The sequence below is a fragment of the Oncorhynchus mykiss genome, chromosome 5 (genome assembly GCF_013265735.2).
Source record: "Oncorhynchus mykiss isolate Arlee chromosome 5, USDA_OmykA_1.1, whole genome shotgun sequence".
NCBI lineage: Eukaryota > Metazoa > Chordata > Actinopteri > Salmoniformes > Salmonidae > Oncorhynchus > Oncorhynchus mykiss.
In genome coordinates, this window is record NC_048569.1 from 51,378,498 (window position 1) to 51,396,553 (window position 18,056).

The 18,056-nt window shown below is 45.3% G+C and overlaps 1 protein-coding gene and 1 non-coding gene across 4 annotated transcripts in view; one reads left to right on the forward strand and one right to left on the reverse strand.

Moving 5' to 3' along the window:
- The window catches only part of LOC110524005 (E3 ubiquitin-protein ligase RNF13), an 86,035-nt gene extending 81,781 nt beyond the window's left edge, over nt 1-4,254 (reverse strand). Inside the window, exon 1 of one of the 3 annotated variants that reach the window (XM_021603269.2) lies at nt 3,780-4,254. Coding sequence is in view for 1 of the 3 variants with exons in the window: in XM_021603271.2 (XP_021458946.2) it covers nt 3,780-3,803 (24 nt within the window). In the remaining 2 variants the exon portion in view is untranslated. Of the gene's footprint in view, nt 1-3,446; nt 3,652-3,779 lie in introns of those variants that run through there. The other 2 variants (XM_021603271.2, XM_021603270.2) reach the window with 2 other exon arrangements.
- A 12,825-nt stretch (nt 4,255-17,079) lies between these two features.
- Nucleotides 17,080-17,134, forward strand: LOC118964752. Its single transcript, XR_005051945.1, has one exon. It is a non-coding gene; the product is annotated as a U7 small nuclear RNA (small nuclear RNA).
- The last annotated feature ends 922 nt before the right edge of the window (nt 17,135-18,056 follow it).

Consider the following 18,056-nt stretch of genomic DNA (forward strand, 5'->3'; position numbering starts at 1 on the left):
TTTTTTTTTTTCAATAGAACAGACTCTGGTACACTTATAATTTATTCAGTGTCGTTTGCACTGTTCCAAATGGTCCCCAAAAAATGATTGTGTAAACTAACAGCACCTGTTCGGCACACAATAAGCATGCAGCACTTGCTCCTATACCCTCCTTTTTCTTGATCCCCAGTAGTTTCCATAACAACATCAAATGTCTTCCACACATCTGACTTCCCCTTTCCCTCCTGAGCAACTGGTATCATCTTATTAACCATTTATTTAGCCAATCATCAGTCATCTGAGTCAGTGCAATACAAGTTGAGAGCCCTTCCCTATATGCATGAAAGTCAGCAGTTAACTTCTTCGAAAAATAGCACTGCATTTTTTTTTTTTTTAAACAACTTTCTCCATCAATTTACTAAGAACAGGCAGAAAACTGGTTGGTTGGCTGTTAGAGACAGAAAAGGATGCTTTACTATTTTTAGATTGTGAAATTATTTCAGCTTCCTTCCATGCCTGTGAACACACACACTCCTTTAGATGTTAGTTAAATGCATGGAAAATAGGGGTGGTAATAGCCTGCTACCATTCTCAATAGTTTCCCATCTAGGTTGTCTATACCTGGTAGCTTACTGTATATTACTGATGGATAACAATAGTTTTTCCACCTGTTCCACACAAACTTGGACAAATTCAACACAATCCCTCTCTTTCATTATTAGATCTTCAATACGCAAATATGATGGTTCACAGTTCAATGTCATTTCACTTCTCAGTTTGTCTACTTTACCTGTGAAATAATAATTGAGATTTTAGCTATATCAAAAGGTTTTGTTATAAATGACCCATTAACTTTAATGAACGATGGAGATGAATTGGGTTTTCTGCCCATAATATCATTTAAGATGCTCCAAAGTCTTTTCACAACATTTCTCAATTGACAGTATTTCAACCAATCAGCTGAGCAGCCTGACCTGTTTGCCACATTTTTAGCATAATTTCTTTGAACCATACAATTTTTCAATTCATCATCGATCCAGGGGGCTCTCTAACAGTTCTCACAGTTATGCACCTGCTAAGAGACTGTTTGTCAACAATTGGCAAGAATAATTTTACAAATACTCCATGCATCTGGATTCTGCTCCTTATACACATCAGACCAAGATACATGTTTAAAATCTTCATCAAAAGAGTATTGAGAAAAGACTTAGTATGAAGTCTTATAAATAACTTCAGGCCCTGCCTTTCGTACTTTGTCTTTCCTTTTATCCCATGGGTGTTACAAATAAGCCGACCTCTTAAATAATCTATTTCAATTCATTTCCAAAATGTTCAAATGTATAAACTGTAATTTCTTATGTAAAATTAGATTTATATTAATCTCCCCTAAAGTTATTTTAAAAAACTGATCATTGCTATTCATCAGGTTTATTTTTTTGGCTAGACGCATAATATAACTGTAGTTCTTGTGTTTTAATCAACTTAAATCTGAACAAAAAAACAAACATATTTACGCTCAGGTTCATTGAATATTAGAAATATCAACACACTATCCCCATGTGTTTCAATGCAAACCAGGCTTAATTAGAACAACAGTGATTTATGGTGGAAAAAAGTCAGAATAACAAAGACTACTCATAAAATATTTGGAAACCAATGGTTTGAGGTTTAAATACACACTATAGACTAAAATATAATGCAAAGTTAGTATTGATCCTATTGAACAATGCTTCTATTGACATTTACATTCTGTATAGAGGTAGTGTTTTTGGTGCTACTGTACCCTTTAAGCCCACCTGAGATAAATGTAAAATTTACAAAACTGGCATCTATGTATAACAATGACAGGATACTTTAACAGTAAAATAAGGCAAAATGCAGAAGAAAATGTACGCTCTGAATGCCTGAAATCTATTATCTTGTTGTAGTTTACCAAATCATGTTGCTACTGTACTGTGTGACTGACATGCACGACTGCTAGCAGGAAAATAGCAGTCGTGCAATAAATAGTAATTAATGCCCATGAAATATGCTATCATGTGCACTCAAAAAGCGTTATATATTTAAGCAATAAGGCCCGAGGAGGGCCAATTTACCACGGCTAAGGGCTGTTCTTATGAACGATGCAACGAGGAGTGCCTGGACACAGCCATGAGCTGTGGTATGTTGGCAATATATCACAAAACCCTTATTGCCTTATTGCTATTATCAACTGGTTACCAATGTAAACCGAACAGTAAAAATAAATGTTTTGTCATACCTGTGGTATACGGTCTGATATACCACAGCTGTCAGCCAATCAGCATTCTGTCCTCGAACCACCCAGTTTATAATACCTTTGCATATTACTCCCTGGGAAAAGTAATTTGATACACTACTCGTTATATAACTTTTGCGTTACACTCCAAAACATTGCATATCCTCACTCAATGTAAACAATGTCAAAATTATGTAGGCCTATACACCAGCACAAGTAGCTTAAAATAACATGGATAAGGGCAGCATTTCCTCTACTACATACCCAGTTACAAGCTTGTTCAGCTCTCCAAGGGTTACAGCCTGTCCTACTGAAAGATTAAAATCAAGCCATAACTGTTTGGATGAGGTAGGCCTACAATCATCTTCAGCAACAGTGGTCAGGTCTCAGGGGTCTTTCGCTATAAATTATGTGTTGGCGTGTTGCCTTTACAGGTGCTTCAAGAGATTGGAAGTTGTGTTTCAAGTAGTTTCTCACCTGGGCACAGTTTACAGTAATATTCTTGTCACTTTGTCCTACCAAATCGAAGTAATGGAAGTACTTCCATGCTGATAAAGTCAATGTTTTCGATGCTTCTGCCATTTTTTCATCTCCCTCACTAGCAGTGCGTGCCTGAGTAATCAGGAACTTGGTGAGGAGGAAAACAATTAGAATCTGGGGCAAGGGGATTTTAAAATATTGCTCCAACAGAGAGGGAATATTAATCACAAATATCACAATAACTTTAATAGGAAGGGAATGATAAAAGTATAATTTTTTAAAATCCGTGTTAATACTCAAACTGGAACAATAACTAAGTTATATTATTACTGTAACGCTTTAACCCCAACACTGCACATGGCCTTCTTGGATGACAACCTATTTAGTTAGCCAAACTATAATTTGTCTTTGGTGATCTTCATTTGGCAAGTGAGAATTTACGAGCTAATGTTATGCTAGTCACAAATCCTCTATCTTGCTAACATAAACACAGTGGCAAAGTGGAAAATCTGGTCCAACACTGTTTCGCAAACTATTGCAAGCCTTCTAAACATACCCAATGAAGCAAACTGCCATTATTAGCACGCTAAAATACAATTAGGCAACTGTTACAGTTGAAGCCAGAATATATTCTGACCCTACACTTGCTTAAAATTGCACTGGGTTTGGACATACTTCCTTAGTTTAAAACACTGCAGAGATGGCGTGAGATGTGACTCACAAAACGTACCTCAATCCAGGGATGAGAAATCGCGTTGTACACAGAATTGTCCCACTATCCCAATTGCAAATTGTAATCCAGGGATGAGAAGGCTATTTCTCAAATGACGTTTTCCGAGTCATATCTCGCGCCAGACGCCGTGGTGTCTTAATCTAAACAGGAAATCTACCCGACCCCAATGCAGCTATAAACAAGCGTACGGGTTGGAAATCTTTACTGGCTAACGTTACATTATGACATGCCTCGAGTCTAGCCACAAGCATTGTTTGCGTTGCTAACGTTAGCTAGCAATCAACGCTAGCTACAAATGCTATAACAGTTAGCTAGATAGTGGATCCTTACCTTTAAATCAGACCGAAGTTTCATCTGTTTTTTTAAAAAAAAGATATGGATATTACAATTATTTACTATCTATCAATAGAATCGCAATAATTTCCAATAATTTAATTCCGTTAGTTAGACATGTCAGTACGACAGAATGTCAACAATAATCCCTAGCTAGCTTCCTCTTCTTGTTCTTCTTCTATGATATAATGGTGGTCCGCAAACAAAAGTTAAAGGTGCATATCGTCACCAGCTGTGCTGGAGTGTGTGGTAAATCACAGTTTAACTTTGCTGCAGGAGGGGCTGGTGCACTTCACGAAATAGATGGCATCATGAGGCAGTAAAATGATGTGGATATATTGAAGCAACATCTCAAGACATCAGTCAGGAAGTTCAAGCTTGGTCGCAAATGGGTCTTCCAAATGAACAATGACCCCAAGCGTACTTCCAAAGTTATGGCAAAATGGTTTAAGGACAACAAAGTCAAGGTATTGGAGTGACCATCACAAAGCCCTGACCTCAATCCTATAGAACATTTGTGGGCAGAACTGAAAAAGCGTGTGCAAGCAAGGAGGCCTACCAACCTGACTCAGTTACACCAGCTTTGTCAGGAGGAACAGGCCAAAATTCACCCACTTTATTGTGGGAAGCTTGTGGAAGGCTACCTGAAACGTTTGACCCAAGTTAAACAATTTAAGGGCAATGCTATCAAATACTAATTGAGTGTATGTAAACTTCTGTCCCACTGTAAATGTGATGAAAGAAATAAAAGCTGAAATAAATAATTCTCTCTACTATTATTCTGACATTTTACATTCTTAAAATACAGTGGTAACTGACCTAAGACAGCGCATTTTTGCTATGTTTAAATGTCAGGAATTGTGAAAACTGAGTTTAAATGTAGTTGGCTAAGGTGTATGTAAACCTCCGACTTCAACTGTAGGTCCTGGATGGCAGGAAGTTTGGCCGCAATGATGTACTGGGCCGTACGCACTACCCTCTGTAGCGCCTTATGGTCAGATGCCTAGCAGTTGCCATACCAGGCAGTAATGCAACTGGTCAAGATGCTCTCGGTGGTGCAGCTGTAGAATTTTTGTTGTTGTTGTTGTACTTTTTACCCCTGTTTCTTCCCAATGTCGTGATATCCAATTGGTAGTTACAGTCTTGTCCCATCGCTGCAACTTCCGTATGGACTCTGGAGAGACAAAGGTCGAAACACGGCCCTGCCAAGCCGCACTGCTTTAAACACTGCTCCCTTAACCCGGAAGCCAGACGCACCAATGTGTCAGAGCAAACACCGTATAACTGGCGACCAAAGTCACTGTGAATGCGCCCAGCCCGCCACAGGAGTCGCTAGAGTGGGATGGGACAAGGACATCCCTCCTTTTCCTATTGTCCACGATCAGCCTTTTTCTCTTGCTCACATTGAAGGAGAGGTTGTTGTCCTGGAACCACACTGCCAGGTCTCTGACCTCCTCCCCATAGTCTGTCTCATCGTTGTCGGTCATGAGTCATGCTTGGCCATGCAGTCGTGGGTGAACAGGGAGTACAGGATGGGACTAAGCACACACCCCTGAGGGCCCCCAGTGTTGAGGATCAGCTTGGCAGATGTGTTGTTGCATACCCTTACCACCTGGAGGCTGCCCGTCAGGAAGTCTAGGGTCCAGTTGCAGAGGGAGGTGTTTAGTCCCAGGGTCCTTAGCTTAGTGATGAGTTTTGTGGGCAACATGGTGTTGAACGCTGAACTGTAGTCAATGAACAGTTTTCTCACATAGGTATTCCTTTTGTCCAGGTGGGAAAAGGGCAGTGTGGAGTGCGATTAAGATTGCGTCATCTGTGGATCTGTCAGGGCGGTATGCAAATTGGAGTGGTTCTAGAGTTTCCGGCATGATGGTGTTGATGTGAGCCATGACCAGCCTTTCAGGCTTCAGGGAGTTGTAGCGATGAGACAAGATAGTAGCTACTACAACAATTGGACACCACGAAATTGTGGAGAAAAAGGGAAAAAAAAATAAATAAATGTCAGTTAAGACACTTGCCAGTTGGTCCGTGCATGATTTGAGTACACGTCCTGGTAATCCGTCTGGCCCCGCAGCTTTGTGAATGTTGCTTTGTTTAAAGGTCTTGCTCACATCGGCTTCAGAGAGTGTGACCACACAGTTGTCCGGAACAGCTGGTGCTCTCATGCATGCTTCAGTGTTGCTTGCCTCGACACGAGCACATAAGGCATTTAGCTCGTCTGGTAGGCTCACATCACTGGGCAGCTTGTGGCTGGGTTTCCCTTTGTAGTCCATAAAAGTTTGCAAGCCCTGCCACATCTGACAAGCATCAGAGCCGGTGTAGTAGGATTCAATCTTAGTCCTGTATTGACGCTTTGCCTGTTTGATGGTTCGTCTGAGGGCATAGCGGGATTTCTTATAAGTATCCGGATTAGTGTCCCGCTCGTTGAAAGTAGCAGCTTTTAGCTCGTTGCGGATGTTGACTTAATCCATGGCTTCTGGTTGGGATATGTACGTATGGTCACTGTGGGGACGACATTTGATGATGAAGCCGGTGACTGAGGTGGTTTACTCCACAATACCATTGGATGAATCCCGGAACATATGCTATGTCTGTGCTAGCAAAACAGTCCTGTAGCATAGCATCTGTGTCATCTGACCACTTCCGTATTGAGCAAGTCACTGGTACTTCCTGCTTTAGTGTTTGCTTGTAAGAAGGAATCAGGAGTATATAATTATGGTCAGATTTACCAAATGGGGGGTAGAGTCTCTGTGTGTGGCGTAAAGGAGGTGTAGAGGTTTTTTTTCAGTTGCAGTTTCTTTTCGTCTGGTTGCACATATCAAAATGGCTCTAACTTTACATTTGGCCTCACCTTTACCCAGTGGAACATTAATATCAATATTATTTAGTTTCAAAGAAAGCTCTTTTGGCTAACTGGTCTACAATTTCATTCCCTTCAACACCCAAATGTGCTGGGACCCAGCAGAATCTCACTACTTCTCCGTCTCAATTCTCCATAATAACATTAATACCTCCAATAGTAGATCATTCCTATTAGATTTACCTGATGATAAACTTTTCAATACAGACAGAGAATCTGAGCACACCATAATTCTAATAGGTTGTACATCCTCCACCCACTGGAGGGCAACTACTATCGCCAACAGTTCAATTGAGTATGTTGACAGTTCATCTGTTAGTCTTCTACATATTTGTACACCAAATTCAGAATTGTAAACACCCGCTCCTGTGCGTTCACTATCTGGGTCCTTGAATCCATCTGTAAAAAGCATTAAAAAATCATAAAAACATCTACCAATGTAATTGTCAACCAGTTTCCCTATATCACTGACTTCTGAACAATCTTTGCTATGTCAAATGTAGGCGACAGTCCGCAATGATTAAAACAGTAACACGTTGATAGTCATGGTCATATGTAAAACATTTATGCAGCGTTTGGCACCGTGCATCTCCGACATCAATTAAAGATTAATACCTCAACTGAATAATGAGGAAATGATCAAATGATGGTGTAATGCGTTATTGTTTCAAGTTAAAGACATGGCAGCTTATTGAAATGGAGTGAATGTATTGTAACTGTAATGATTGTCGTCGGGAGAAGGAGAAGAGGACCAAAGTGCAGCGTGGTACATATTCATAATAATTTAATAAAGAATGAATACTGAACAAAACAACAAACCGACAAACAAACAGTTTTGCAAGGTGCAACAAAAACGCTAAACAGAAAATAACTACCCACACCCATAGTGGGAAAACAGGCTGCCTAAGTATGGTTCTCAATCATAGACAACGATTGCCAGCTGCCTCTGATTGGGAACCATACCAGGCCAAACACATAGAAATAGAAAACATAGAACACAAAACGTAGAATGCCCACCCCAACTCACACCCTGACCAAACTAAAATCAAATCAAATCAAATTCGTACATCAGCTGATATCTCAAAGCCCCCAGTCCACCTGGCCGTGCTGCTGCTCCAGTTTCAACTGTTCTGCCTTATTATTATTCGACCATGCTGGTCATTTATGAACATTTGAACATCTTGGCCATCTTCTGTTATAATCTCCACCCGGCTCAGCCAGAAGAGGACTGGCCACCCCACATGTGCTCTCTCTAATTCTCTCTTTCTCTCTTTCTTTCTCTCTCTCGGAGGACCTGAGCCCTAGGACCATGCCCCAGGACTACCTGACATGATGACTCCTTGCTCTCCCCAGTCCACCTGGCCATGCTGCTGCTCCAGTTTCAACTGTTCTGCCTTATTATTATTCGACCATGCTGGTCATTTATGAACATTTGAACATCTTGGCCATGTTCTGTTATAATCTCCACCCGACACAGCCAGAAGAGGACTGGCCACCCCACATAGCCTGGTTCCTCTCTAGGTTTCTTCCTAGGTTTTGGCCTTTCTAGAGAGTTTTTCCTAGCCACCGTGCTACTACACCTGCATTGCTTGCTGTTTGGGGTTTTAGGCTGGGTTTCTGTACAGCACTTTGAGATATCAGCTGATGTACGATAAATACATTTGATTTGATTTGATTTGATTTAGACCAATTTGGGTTTCCAATCTTTCCAAAAGAATATGGTGATCGATGGTATCAAAAGCAGCACTAACGTCTAGGAGCACGAGGACAGATGCAGAGCCTCGGTCTGATGCCATTAAAAGGTAATTTACCACCTTCACAAGTGCAGTCTCAGTGCTATGATGGGGTCTAAAACCAGACTGAAGCATTTCGTATACATTGTTTGTCTTCAGGAAGGCAGTGAGTTGCTGCGCAACAGCCTTTTCTAAAACTTTTGAGAGGAATGGAAGATTCGATATAGGCCGATAGTTTTTTATATTTTCTGGGTCAAGGATTGGCTTTTTCAAGAGAGGCTTTATAACTGCCACTTTTAGTGAGTTTGGTACACATCCGGTGGATAGAGAGCCGTTTATTATGTTCAACATAGGAGGGTCAAGCACAGGAAGCAGCTCTTTCAGTAGTTTAGTTGGAGTAGGGTCCAGTATGCAGCTTGAAGATTTAGAGGCCATGATTATTTTCATCATTGTGTCAAGAGATATAGTACTAAAACACTTGAGCGTCTCTTGATCCTAGGTCCTGGCAGAGTTGTGCAGACTCAGGACAACTGAGCTTTGAAGGAATACGCAGATTTAAAGAGGAGTCCGTAATTTGCTTTCTAATAATCATGATCTTTTCCTCAAAGAAGTTCATGAATTTATCACTGCTGAAGTGAAAGCCATCCTCTCTTGGGGAATGCTGCTTTTTAGTTAGCATAGCGACAGTATCAAAATGGAATTTTGGATTGTTCTTATTTTCCTCAATTAAATTGGAAAAATAGGATGATCAAGCAGCAGTAAGGGCTCTTCGGTACTGCACGGTACTGTCTTTCCAAGCTAGTCGGAAGACTTCCAGTTTGGTGTGGCGCCATTTCCGTTCCAATTTTCTGGAAGCTTGCTTCAGAGCTCGGCTATTTTCTGTGTACCAGGGAGCTAGTTTCTTATGAGAAATGTTTTTAGTTTTTAGGGGTGCAACTGCATCTAGGGTATTGCGCAAGGTTAAATTGAGTTCCTCAGTTAGGTGGTTAACTGATTTTTGTCCTCTGGCGTCCTTGGGTATACAGAGGGAATCTGGAAGGACATCAAGGAATCTTTGTGTTGTCTGTGAATTTATAGCACAACTTTTGATGTTCCTTGGTTGGGGTCTGAGCAGATTATTTGTTGCAATTGCAAACGTAATAAAATGGTGGTCCGATAGTCCAGGATTATGAGGAAAAACATTAAGATCCACAACATTTATTCCATGGGACAAAACTAGGTCCAGAGTATGACTGTGACAGTGAGTGGGTCCAGAGACATGTTGGACAAAACCCACTGAGTCGATGATGGCTCCGAAAGCCTTTTGGAGTGGGTCTGTGGACTTCTCCATGTGAACATTAAAGTCACCAAAGATCCAAATATTATCTGCTATGACTGCAAGGTCCGATGGGAATTCAGGGAACTCAATGAGGAACGCTGTATATGGCCCAGGAGGTCTGTAAACAGTAGCTATAAAAAGTGATTGAGTAGGCTGCATAGATTTCATGACTTTGTAAATTGAAATTTGCTATCGTAAATGTTAGCAACACCTCCGCCTTTGCGGGATGCACTAGTGTAGCCAGGAGGTGAGGCCTCATTTAACACAGTAAATGCATCAGGCTTAAGCCATGTTTCAGTCAGGCCAATCACATCAAGATTGTGATCAGTGATTAGTTCATTGACTATAATTGCCTTTGAAGTAAGGGATCTAACATTAAGTAGCCCTATTTTGAGATGTGAGGTATCATGATCTCTTTCAATAAGAGTCGGGAAGCAAGTTCAGGGAGTGAGTACAAAACAAGAAACACTAACAGCACACAGACAAGAAACAGAAACAATGATGCCTGGGGAAGGAACCAAAGGGAGTGACATATATAGGGAAGGTAATCAGGGAAGTGATGTAGTCCAGGTGAGTCTGACGACACGCAGGTGCGTGTAAAGATGGTGACAGGTTTGAGCCATAACAAGCAGCCTAGTTTACTGTAGAATACTTTACTACACAACACACTGTAGTATCCCCCTCAACGGTGTAGTTCTTACTAAATAATTTTGTAGTATACTGTAGAGTACTATACTACATACTACTATCCCTCGATCATGTAGTGCTTACTATAGAATCTTGTAGTATACTGTAGAATACTATACTCAACACTGTAGTATCCCTTGAGCATGTGTAGTGCTTACTTTAGCATTTTGTAGTACTCGGTGATAATGCAGAGAAGCCGGTGTTTGGAGGATATATTGGCAAGTGTGTTGTTAGAAAATTGCCTCTGTGAATTCAAAGTGCCAATAATTATATCCTCCTAACACCGGCTTCGAGGGCATTATCACTTTTATACAACTGGTTACCAACATAACAAGAATAAGGATGGACATGTTTTCATTAAAAAACGTTATTTTTATGAATTTATTCATACTATTTCATCCTTCCACAAGATATGGTCCGGACACAAATATAGGGTTGCTATCCAAGCCGGCGTTCTATCGGTTTGGGTTGGCTGAGAGAACGACCCAGTTGTTCAGTCTTTTTGTTCTATATCTATGGACGCCACCCAGTTGTTCGTTGTAAATGTTCCATTGCCATACTGGCTGGAATCATTCTTATCCCTTGCTTGCTAGCCAACTACGGCTAACTTACAGTCACGTCAAACAGTGTAGCCAGAATAACAGCAGTAGCGCATTTCCATTTGTTTAAACAGTTTTCTAGGGACATTTATTTGGACATATCCACAACAAAGAGCTTATGAGGCGCGATTTTGCCTGGCATAGTAAATGTGCTCTCTCGTCAGGACACTTTTGTTCGGAGGAGCTAGCCAACAACACAGCTAACACAATCACTTCAAAGTGAAGCTGGAAAGACTGCAAACTAGCAGCATTTCGTTTCGTTTGACCTTTTTTTGTATATATCATAAAAATTATGCCAGCTGATTCATGATTTCGACTGGCTGAAAAACGCTGCCTGCCTGTCTGTCTCATCCCGACTCGCGACACGTTTATTACTATGCAACAGCTGGAAATCTAATTTGAATATTGAAACAATGCTGCAAATGTCGGAGAGACAGACAGGTCGGTTTATGCAAATCTCCGCTGTAGTCTAAATCAAATGTGAGATAATTTCTAGTTGCTTTTTATAGTGGACGTTTATATAAATTGCCTGGTTGGGCTGATGAGATAGTGGATTGCGCAGTCAGATGGAACAGAGTAAATAGGCATTTTTAACATAGATTTAGCCAGTGGTAACTTCATAGATTTAGCCAGTGGTAACTTGTGGAATAGACACTGGCTGGAATGCGGTTTTAACCAATCAGCATTCAGAATAAACCCACCGTATAATGGACAATACTATACTACACACTATAGTATCCTTCAATCATGTGTAGTACTTACTATATAATTTGCTGTAAACTGTAAATTCTACAGTATTATCCGTTAAAAAAACACTGTCGTAAAAAACAAAGGTGTCCGCAAAAACAGTACAGCTGTCACGTATTAACAAGGTGGGTGGAATCAGGCGCAGAGAGCAGGTGCAGTGAGTCGATAGTTTATTCTCCGGAACCAAACACGGTCAACCCAAAATACAGGGTGAAATAATCCAACACAGGATTAAATATATCGGAGCAAATAACCAAATACGTATTCACGAAAACACATGAAACCAAAACAATCCCGCACGAAACAAGGGCGGGACAACCTACTACATATAAGGACGTCAATAAACTAAAATACACACAGGTGAAACTAATAAGACAAAACCAACAGACAAACGAAAAAGGGATCGATGGTGGCTAGTAGGACGGTGACGACGACCGCCGAGCACCGCCCGAACAGGCAGGAGAGCCAACTTCGGCGGAAGTCGTGACAGTACCCCCCCCCCCCCCCTGACGCGCGGCCCACGCAGCGCGCCGCCACCGTCCTCGAGGACGACCCGGAGGACGAGGTGCTGGGCGATCCAGGTGGAGGCGGTGGAAATCTCTCAGGAGAGAAGGGTCCAAAATGTCCCTCACCGGAACCCAGCATCTCTCCTCCGGACCATACCCCTCCCAGTCCACGAGGTACTGTAGGCCCCCCACCCGGCGTCTCGAATCCAGAATGCCCCGAACTGTGTACGCCGGGGACCCCTCGATGTCCAGGGGGGGCGGAGGGACCTCAGGCACCTCACCTTCTTGCAGGGGACCAGCCACCACCGGCCTGAGGAGAGACACATGAAACGAGGGGTTAATACGGTAATACCTAGGAAGTTGTAACCTGTAACACACCTCGTTTATTCTCCTCAGGACTTTGAACGGCCCCACACACTGCGGCCCCAGCTTCCGACAGGGCAGGCGGAGGGGCAGGTTCTGGGTTGAGAGCCAGACCCTGTCCCCCGGTGCAAATACGGGGGCCTCACTGCGGTGCTGGTCAGCGCTCCTCTTCTGCCGTTCGCCCGCTAACCGTAGTGAGTCCTGAACGGCTTTCCATGTGTCCTTGGAGCGCTGTACCCATTCCTCCACCGCAGGAGCCTCGGTCTGGCTCTGATGCCATGGGGCCAGGACCGGCTGGTAACCTAACACACACTCAAAAGGAGACAAGTTAGTTGAGGAGTGGCGTAGGGAGTTCTGAGCTAGTTCAGCCCAGGGAACATACCTTGCCCACTCACCAGGCCGGTCCCGGCAATAGGACCGCAGAAACCTGCCCACCTCTTGGTTTACGCGCTCCACCTGCCCATTACTCTCGGGGTGAAAACCTGAGGTTAAGCTGACCGAGATCCCCAGTCTCTCCATAAACGCCCTCCATACTCTGGACGTGAATTGGGGACCCCGATCAGAAACGATGTCCTCAGGCACCCCATAGTGTCGGAAGACATGGGTAAACAAGGCCTCCGCAGTCTGCAGGGCCGTAGGGAGACCGGGCAACGGGATGAGACGACAGGACTTAGAAAACCGATCCACAACGACCAGGATCGTAGTACTTCCCTGGGACGGGGGAAGGTCGGTAAGAAAGTCCACCGATAAGTGTGTCCACGGCCGTTGTGGAACGGGGAGGGGTTGTAATTTCCCTCTAGGCAGGTGCCGAGGAACCTTGCTCTGAGCACACACGGAGCAGGAGGAGACATAAAATCTCACGTCTTTAGCTAGCGTGGGCCACCAGTATCTCACTCTCACACTCCGCACTGTCCTCTCGATGCCAGGATGACCCGGGGAGGGGAGAGTATGAGCCCACCGAATCAGCTTGTCCCGGACCCCCCTCGGTACGTACTGGGTTCCTACTGGACAGTTGGGGGGGGCCTGCTCTGACCGTGAGGCCTCCTCTATCTCCGCGTCCACCTCCCATACCACCGGTGCCACGAGACATGACGGTGAAATGATGGGCGTTGGCTCAACGGGCCGCTCCTCGGTATCATAGAGGCGGGACAGCGCGTCGGCCTTGGTGTTTTGGGAGCCGGGCCGGTATGAGAGGGTAAACCGGAACCTGGTAAAAAACATGGCCCATCTAGCCTGACGTGGATTTAGTCTCTTCGCTGCCCGGATATACTCGAGATTACGATGGTCAGTCCAGATGAGAAAGGGGTGTTTAGCCCCCTCAAGCCAATGTCTCCACACCTTCAGAGCCTTGACTACAGCTAACAACTCCCGGTCCCCCACATCATAGTTTCGCTCCGCTGGGCTGAGCTTGCTCGAAAAGAAAGCACAAGGGCGAAGTTTGGGTGGCACGCCCGAGCGTTGGGACAGCACGGCTCCGACCCCAGCCTCGGACGCATCCACCTCCACTATGAACGCTAAAGAGGGGTCCGGATGCGCCAACACGGGCGCATTGGTGAACAGCTCCTTCAAACGAGTGAATGCTCTGCCCGCCTCTGCTGACCAGCGCAAGCGCACCGGTCCTCCCTTCAGCAGCGAGGTGATGGGAGCAGCCACCTGACCAAAACCCCGGATAAACCTCCGGTAGTAATTGGCAAACCCTAAAAACCTCTGCACCTCTTTCACCGTGGTCGGAGTCGGCCAATTACGCACGGCTGTAACGCGGTCATCCTCCATCACCACCCCAGAGGTGGAAATACGATATCCCAGGAAGGAAACGGACTGTTTGAAAAACTCACATTTCTCCGCCTTGCAATACAGGTCATGCTCCAGCAGTCGCCCAAGTACCTTACGCACCAGAGACACATGCGCCGCGCGTGTGGCAGAATAGATCAAGATGTCATCGATGTACACTACCACCCCCTGCCCGAGCAGGTCTCGGAGAATCTCGTCTACGAAGGATTGGAAGACGGCTGGAGCATTCTTCAACCCGTATGGCATGACGCGGTACTCATAATGACCAGATGTAGTACTAAATGCAGTTTTCCACTCATCTCCTCCCCGGATACGCACCAGATTTTACGCGCTCCTCAGGTCCAGTTTTGTGAAGAAGCGCGCCCCGTGAAATGATTCCACCGCCGTAGCGATGAGAGGTAGTGGGTAACTAAACCCCACTGTGATGGAATTTAGACCTCTATAATCAATGCACGGACGCAGACCTCCATCCTTCTTCACAAAAAAGAAGCTTGAGGAGACGGGTGATGCGGAGGGCCGAATGTACCCCTGTCTCAGCGATTCAGCAACGTATGTTTCCATCGCTACCGTCTCCTCCTGGGACAATGGATACACGTGACTCCTAGGAAGTGCAGCGTTCTCCAGAAGGTTTATCACGCAGTCCTCTCGACGATGAGGTGGTAATTGGGTCGCCTTCTTTTTACTGAAGGCGATAGCCAAATCGGCATATTCAGAGGGAATGCGCACGGTGGAAACTTGGTCTGGACTCTCCACCGTAGTCGCACCAACGGCAACTCCTCTACACCTACCTGAACACTCCTCTGACCACCCCTTAAGAGCCCCCTGTCGCCAGGAAATCACCGGGTTGTGTTGAGCTAACCAGGGAACCCCCAACACCACCGGAAACACAGGTGAATCTATAAGGAACAGACTAATCTGCTCCTTATGATCCCCCTGCGTTACCATGTCCAGTGGCACCGTAGCCTCCCTAATCACTCCTGACCCTAATGGTCGGCTATCTAAGGAGTGCACGGGGAAAGGTTGGTCTACCGACACCAGGGGAATCCCTAGCCTTAACGCAAGCCCACAATCCATGAAATTCCCAGCTGCGCCTGAATCGACTAGCGCCTTATGCTGTAGAGAGGGAAAAAACCCAGGGAAAGAAATCAAAACATACACATGACCGACAGGAGGCTCTGGGTGAGTCTGGTGCTTACTCACCTGGGGTGATCGAGCAGTGCTCCGCCTGCCCTCCCGACTCCCAGACGAGTTCCTCCAGCACCGGTCTGACGTGTGCCCTCGTCGACCACAACTGGTGCAGGAGGACACTCCTCCTCCGGTCTCCCTCGAAGCTGCCCCTCCTAATTCCATAGGGATAGGGGCAGGAGGGCTGGGAAGTGGAAACGACAGGGCCTGATCCGAACGCCCGCGGGCAGCCAGCAGATTGTCGAGATGGATAGCCAAGTCAATGAGCTCATCCAGTGTGCAGGTGGTGTCCCGACATGCCAGCTCCCTGCGGACGTCCTCCCTGAGACTGCATCTGAAATGGTCGACCAAGGCCCTGTCGTTCCATCCTGCTCCTGCGGCCAAGGTCCTGAACTCCAGAGCAAAGTCCTGTGCGCTCCTCGTCTCCTGCCGCAGGTGGAACAGCCGTTCACCCGCCGCCCGACCCTCTGGTGGATGGTCAAAAACAGCTCGGAATCGGCGGGTGAACTCTGGGTAATTATCCCTCGCCGAGTCCGGACCATTCCATACTGCGTTGGCCCACTTGAGGGCTCGCCCAGTCAAGCAGGAGACGAGGGCGCTCACGCTCTCCTCTCCAGAGGGAGCAGGACGCACGGTAGCCAGGTATAGTTCCAGTTGAAGGAGGAAACCCTGGCAGCCAGCCGCCGTTCCGTCATACTCCCGTGGGAGTGTCAACCGCAGAGCCCCGGAGCCAGATGTGGTCGCAGGAACAGGAGGTGCTGGAGAAGGGGGTGCTAGCGATGATGTGGGAAGACCACTCCTCTCCCATCGATCCATCCTCTCCATCATTTGGTCCATGGCAGAACCAATCCGATGGAGCACGCTGGTGTGGTGGAGGACTCTCTCCTCCATCGATGGGAGAGGAGACGCGGCTGCTCCTGCTGATTCCATCGTGGTGGTGCGGGATTCTGTCACGTATTAACAAGGTGGGTGGAATCAGGCGCAGAGAGCAGGTGCAGTGAGTCGATAGTTTATTCTCCGGAACCAAACACGGTCAACCCAAAATACAGGGTGAAATAATCCAACACAGGATTAAATATATCGGAGCAAATAACCAAATACGTATTCACGAAAACACATGAAACCAAAACAATCCCGCACGAAACAAGGGCGGGACAACCTACTACATATAAGGACGTCAATAAACTAAAATACACACAGGTGAAACTAATAAGACAAAACCAACAGACAAACGAAAAAGGGATCGATGGTGGCTAGTAGGACGGTGACGACGACCGCCGAGCACCGCCCGAACAGGCAGGAGAGCCAACTTCGGCGGAAGTCGTGACAACAGCTTTTTTTACTATAGTAATATTACAGTATTTAATTTGCACATACCCCACCTATTCCCATCCCCCTTATCCCTATTTGTATCTATTATATTGTGTTCCATAAAGGTTATTGAAAAGTGCAGAAGCGCTGAAATATCCGTTCAGACTCCAGTCCTACCTACCTACCTACAGGTTATGGAAAATTTGCTCTTTTAGTATTTGACCAGTAGGTTTCCTTAAGGAGAAAGCCCCCACTTCTATGTCAAAGATAATAAAACAAAAACACTATAGTAACTAAATGCTACAGTAATGTCTTCAAAAACACTACAGTAATTACTACAATATACTGCAATCATGTCCACATACAGAAAAAATTTGAAAATCAGTCAATATCTGGTGTGACCACCATTTTCCTCATCCAGCGTGGCGCATCTCCTTCGCATAGAGTTGATCAGGCTGTTGATTGTGGCCTGTGAAATGTTGTCCCACTCCTCTTCAATGGCTGTGAGAATTTGTTAGATATTGGCGGGAACTGGAACACACTGTTGAAAATCTCAATCCAGAGCATCCCAAACATACTCAATTGGTGACATGTCTGGTGAGTATGCATGCCATGGAAGGACAGGGACATTTTCAGCTTCCAGGAATTGTGTACAGATCCTTGCGTCATGGGGCCGTGCATTACCATGCTGAAACATGAGATGACGGCGACGGATGAATGATATGACAAGGGGCCTCAGGACCTCGTCACGGTACCTCTGTGCATTCAAATTGCCATCAAATTGTTCAAATTCCATAGCTTATGCCTGCCCATATCATAACCCCACTGCCACCATGGGGCACTCTGTTCACAACGTTGACAAACCACTTTCCCACATGTTGCCCACATGTCGCCATCTGCCTGGTAGAGTTAAATCCCGGGATTCTTCCGTGAAGAGCCCACTTTTCCAGCGTACCAGTGGCCATCCAAGGTGAGCATGTGCACACCGATCTGTAAGTGAGGACAACGAGCAGGCAGATGAGCATCACTCAGGCCGTTTCTGACAGAAATGATTTGGTTGTGCAAACCCACAGTTTAATCAGCTTTCTGGGTGACTGGTCTCAGACAATCCCGCAGGTAAAGAAGCCAGATGTGGAGGTCCTGAGCTGGAGTGGTTACACGTAGTCTGCGGTTG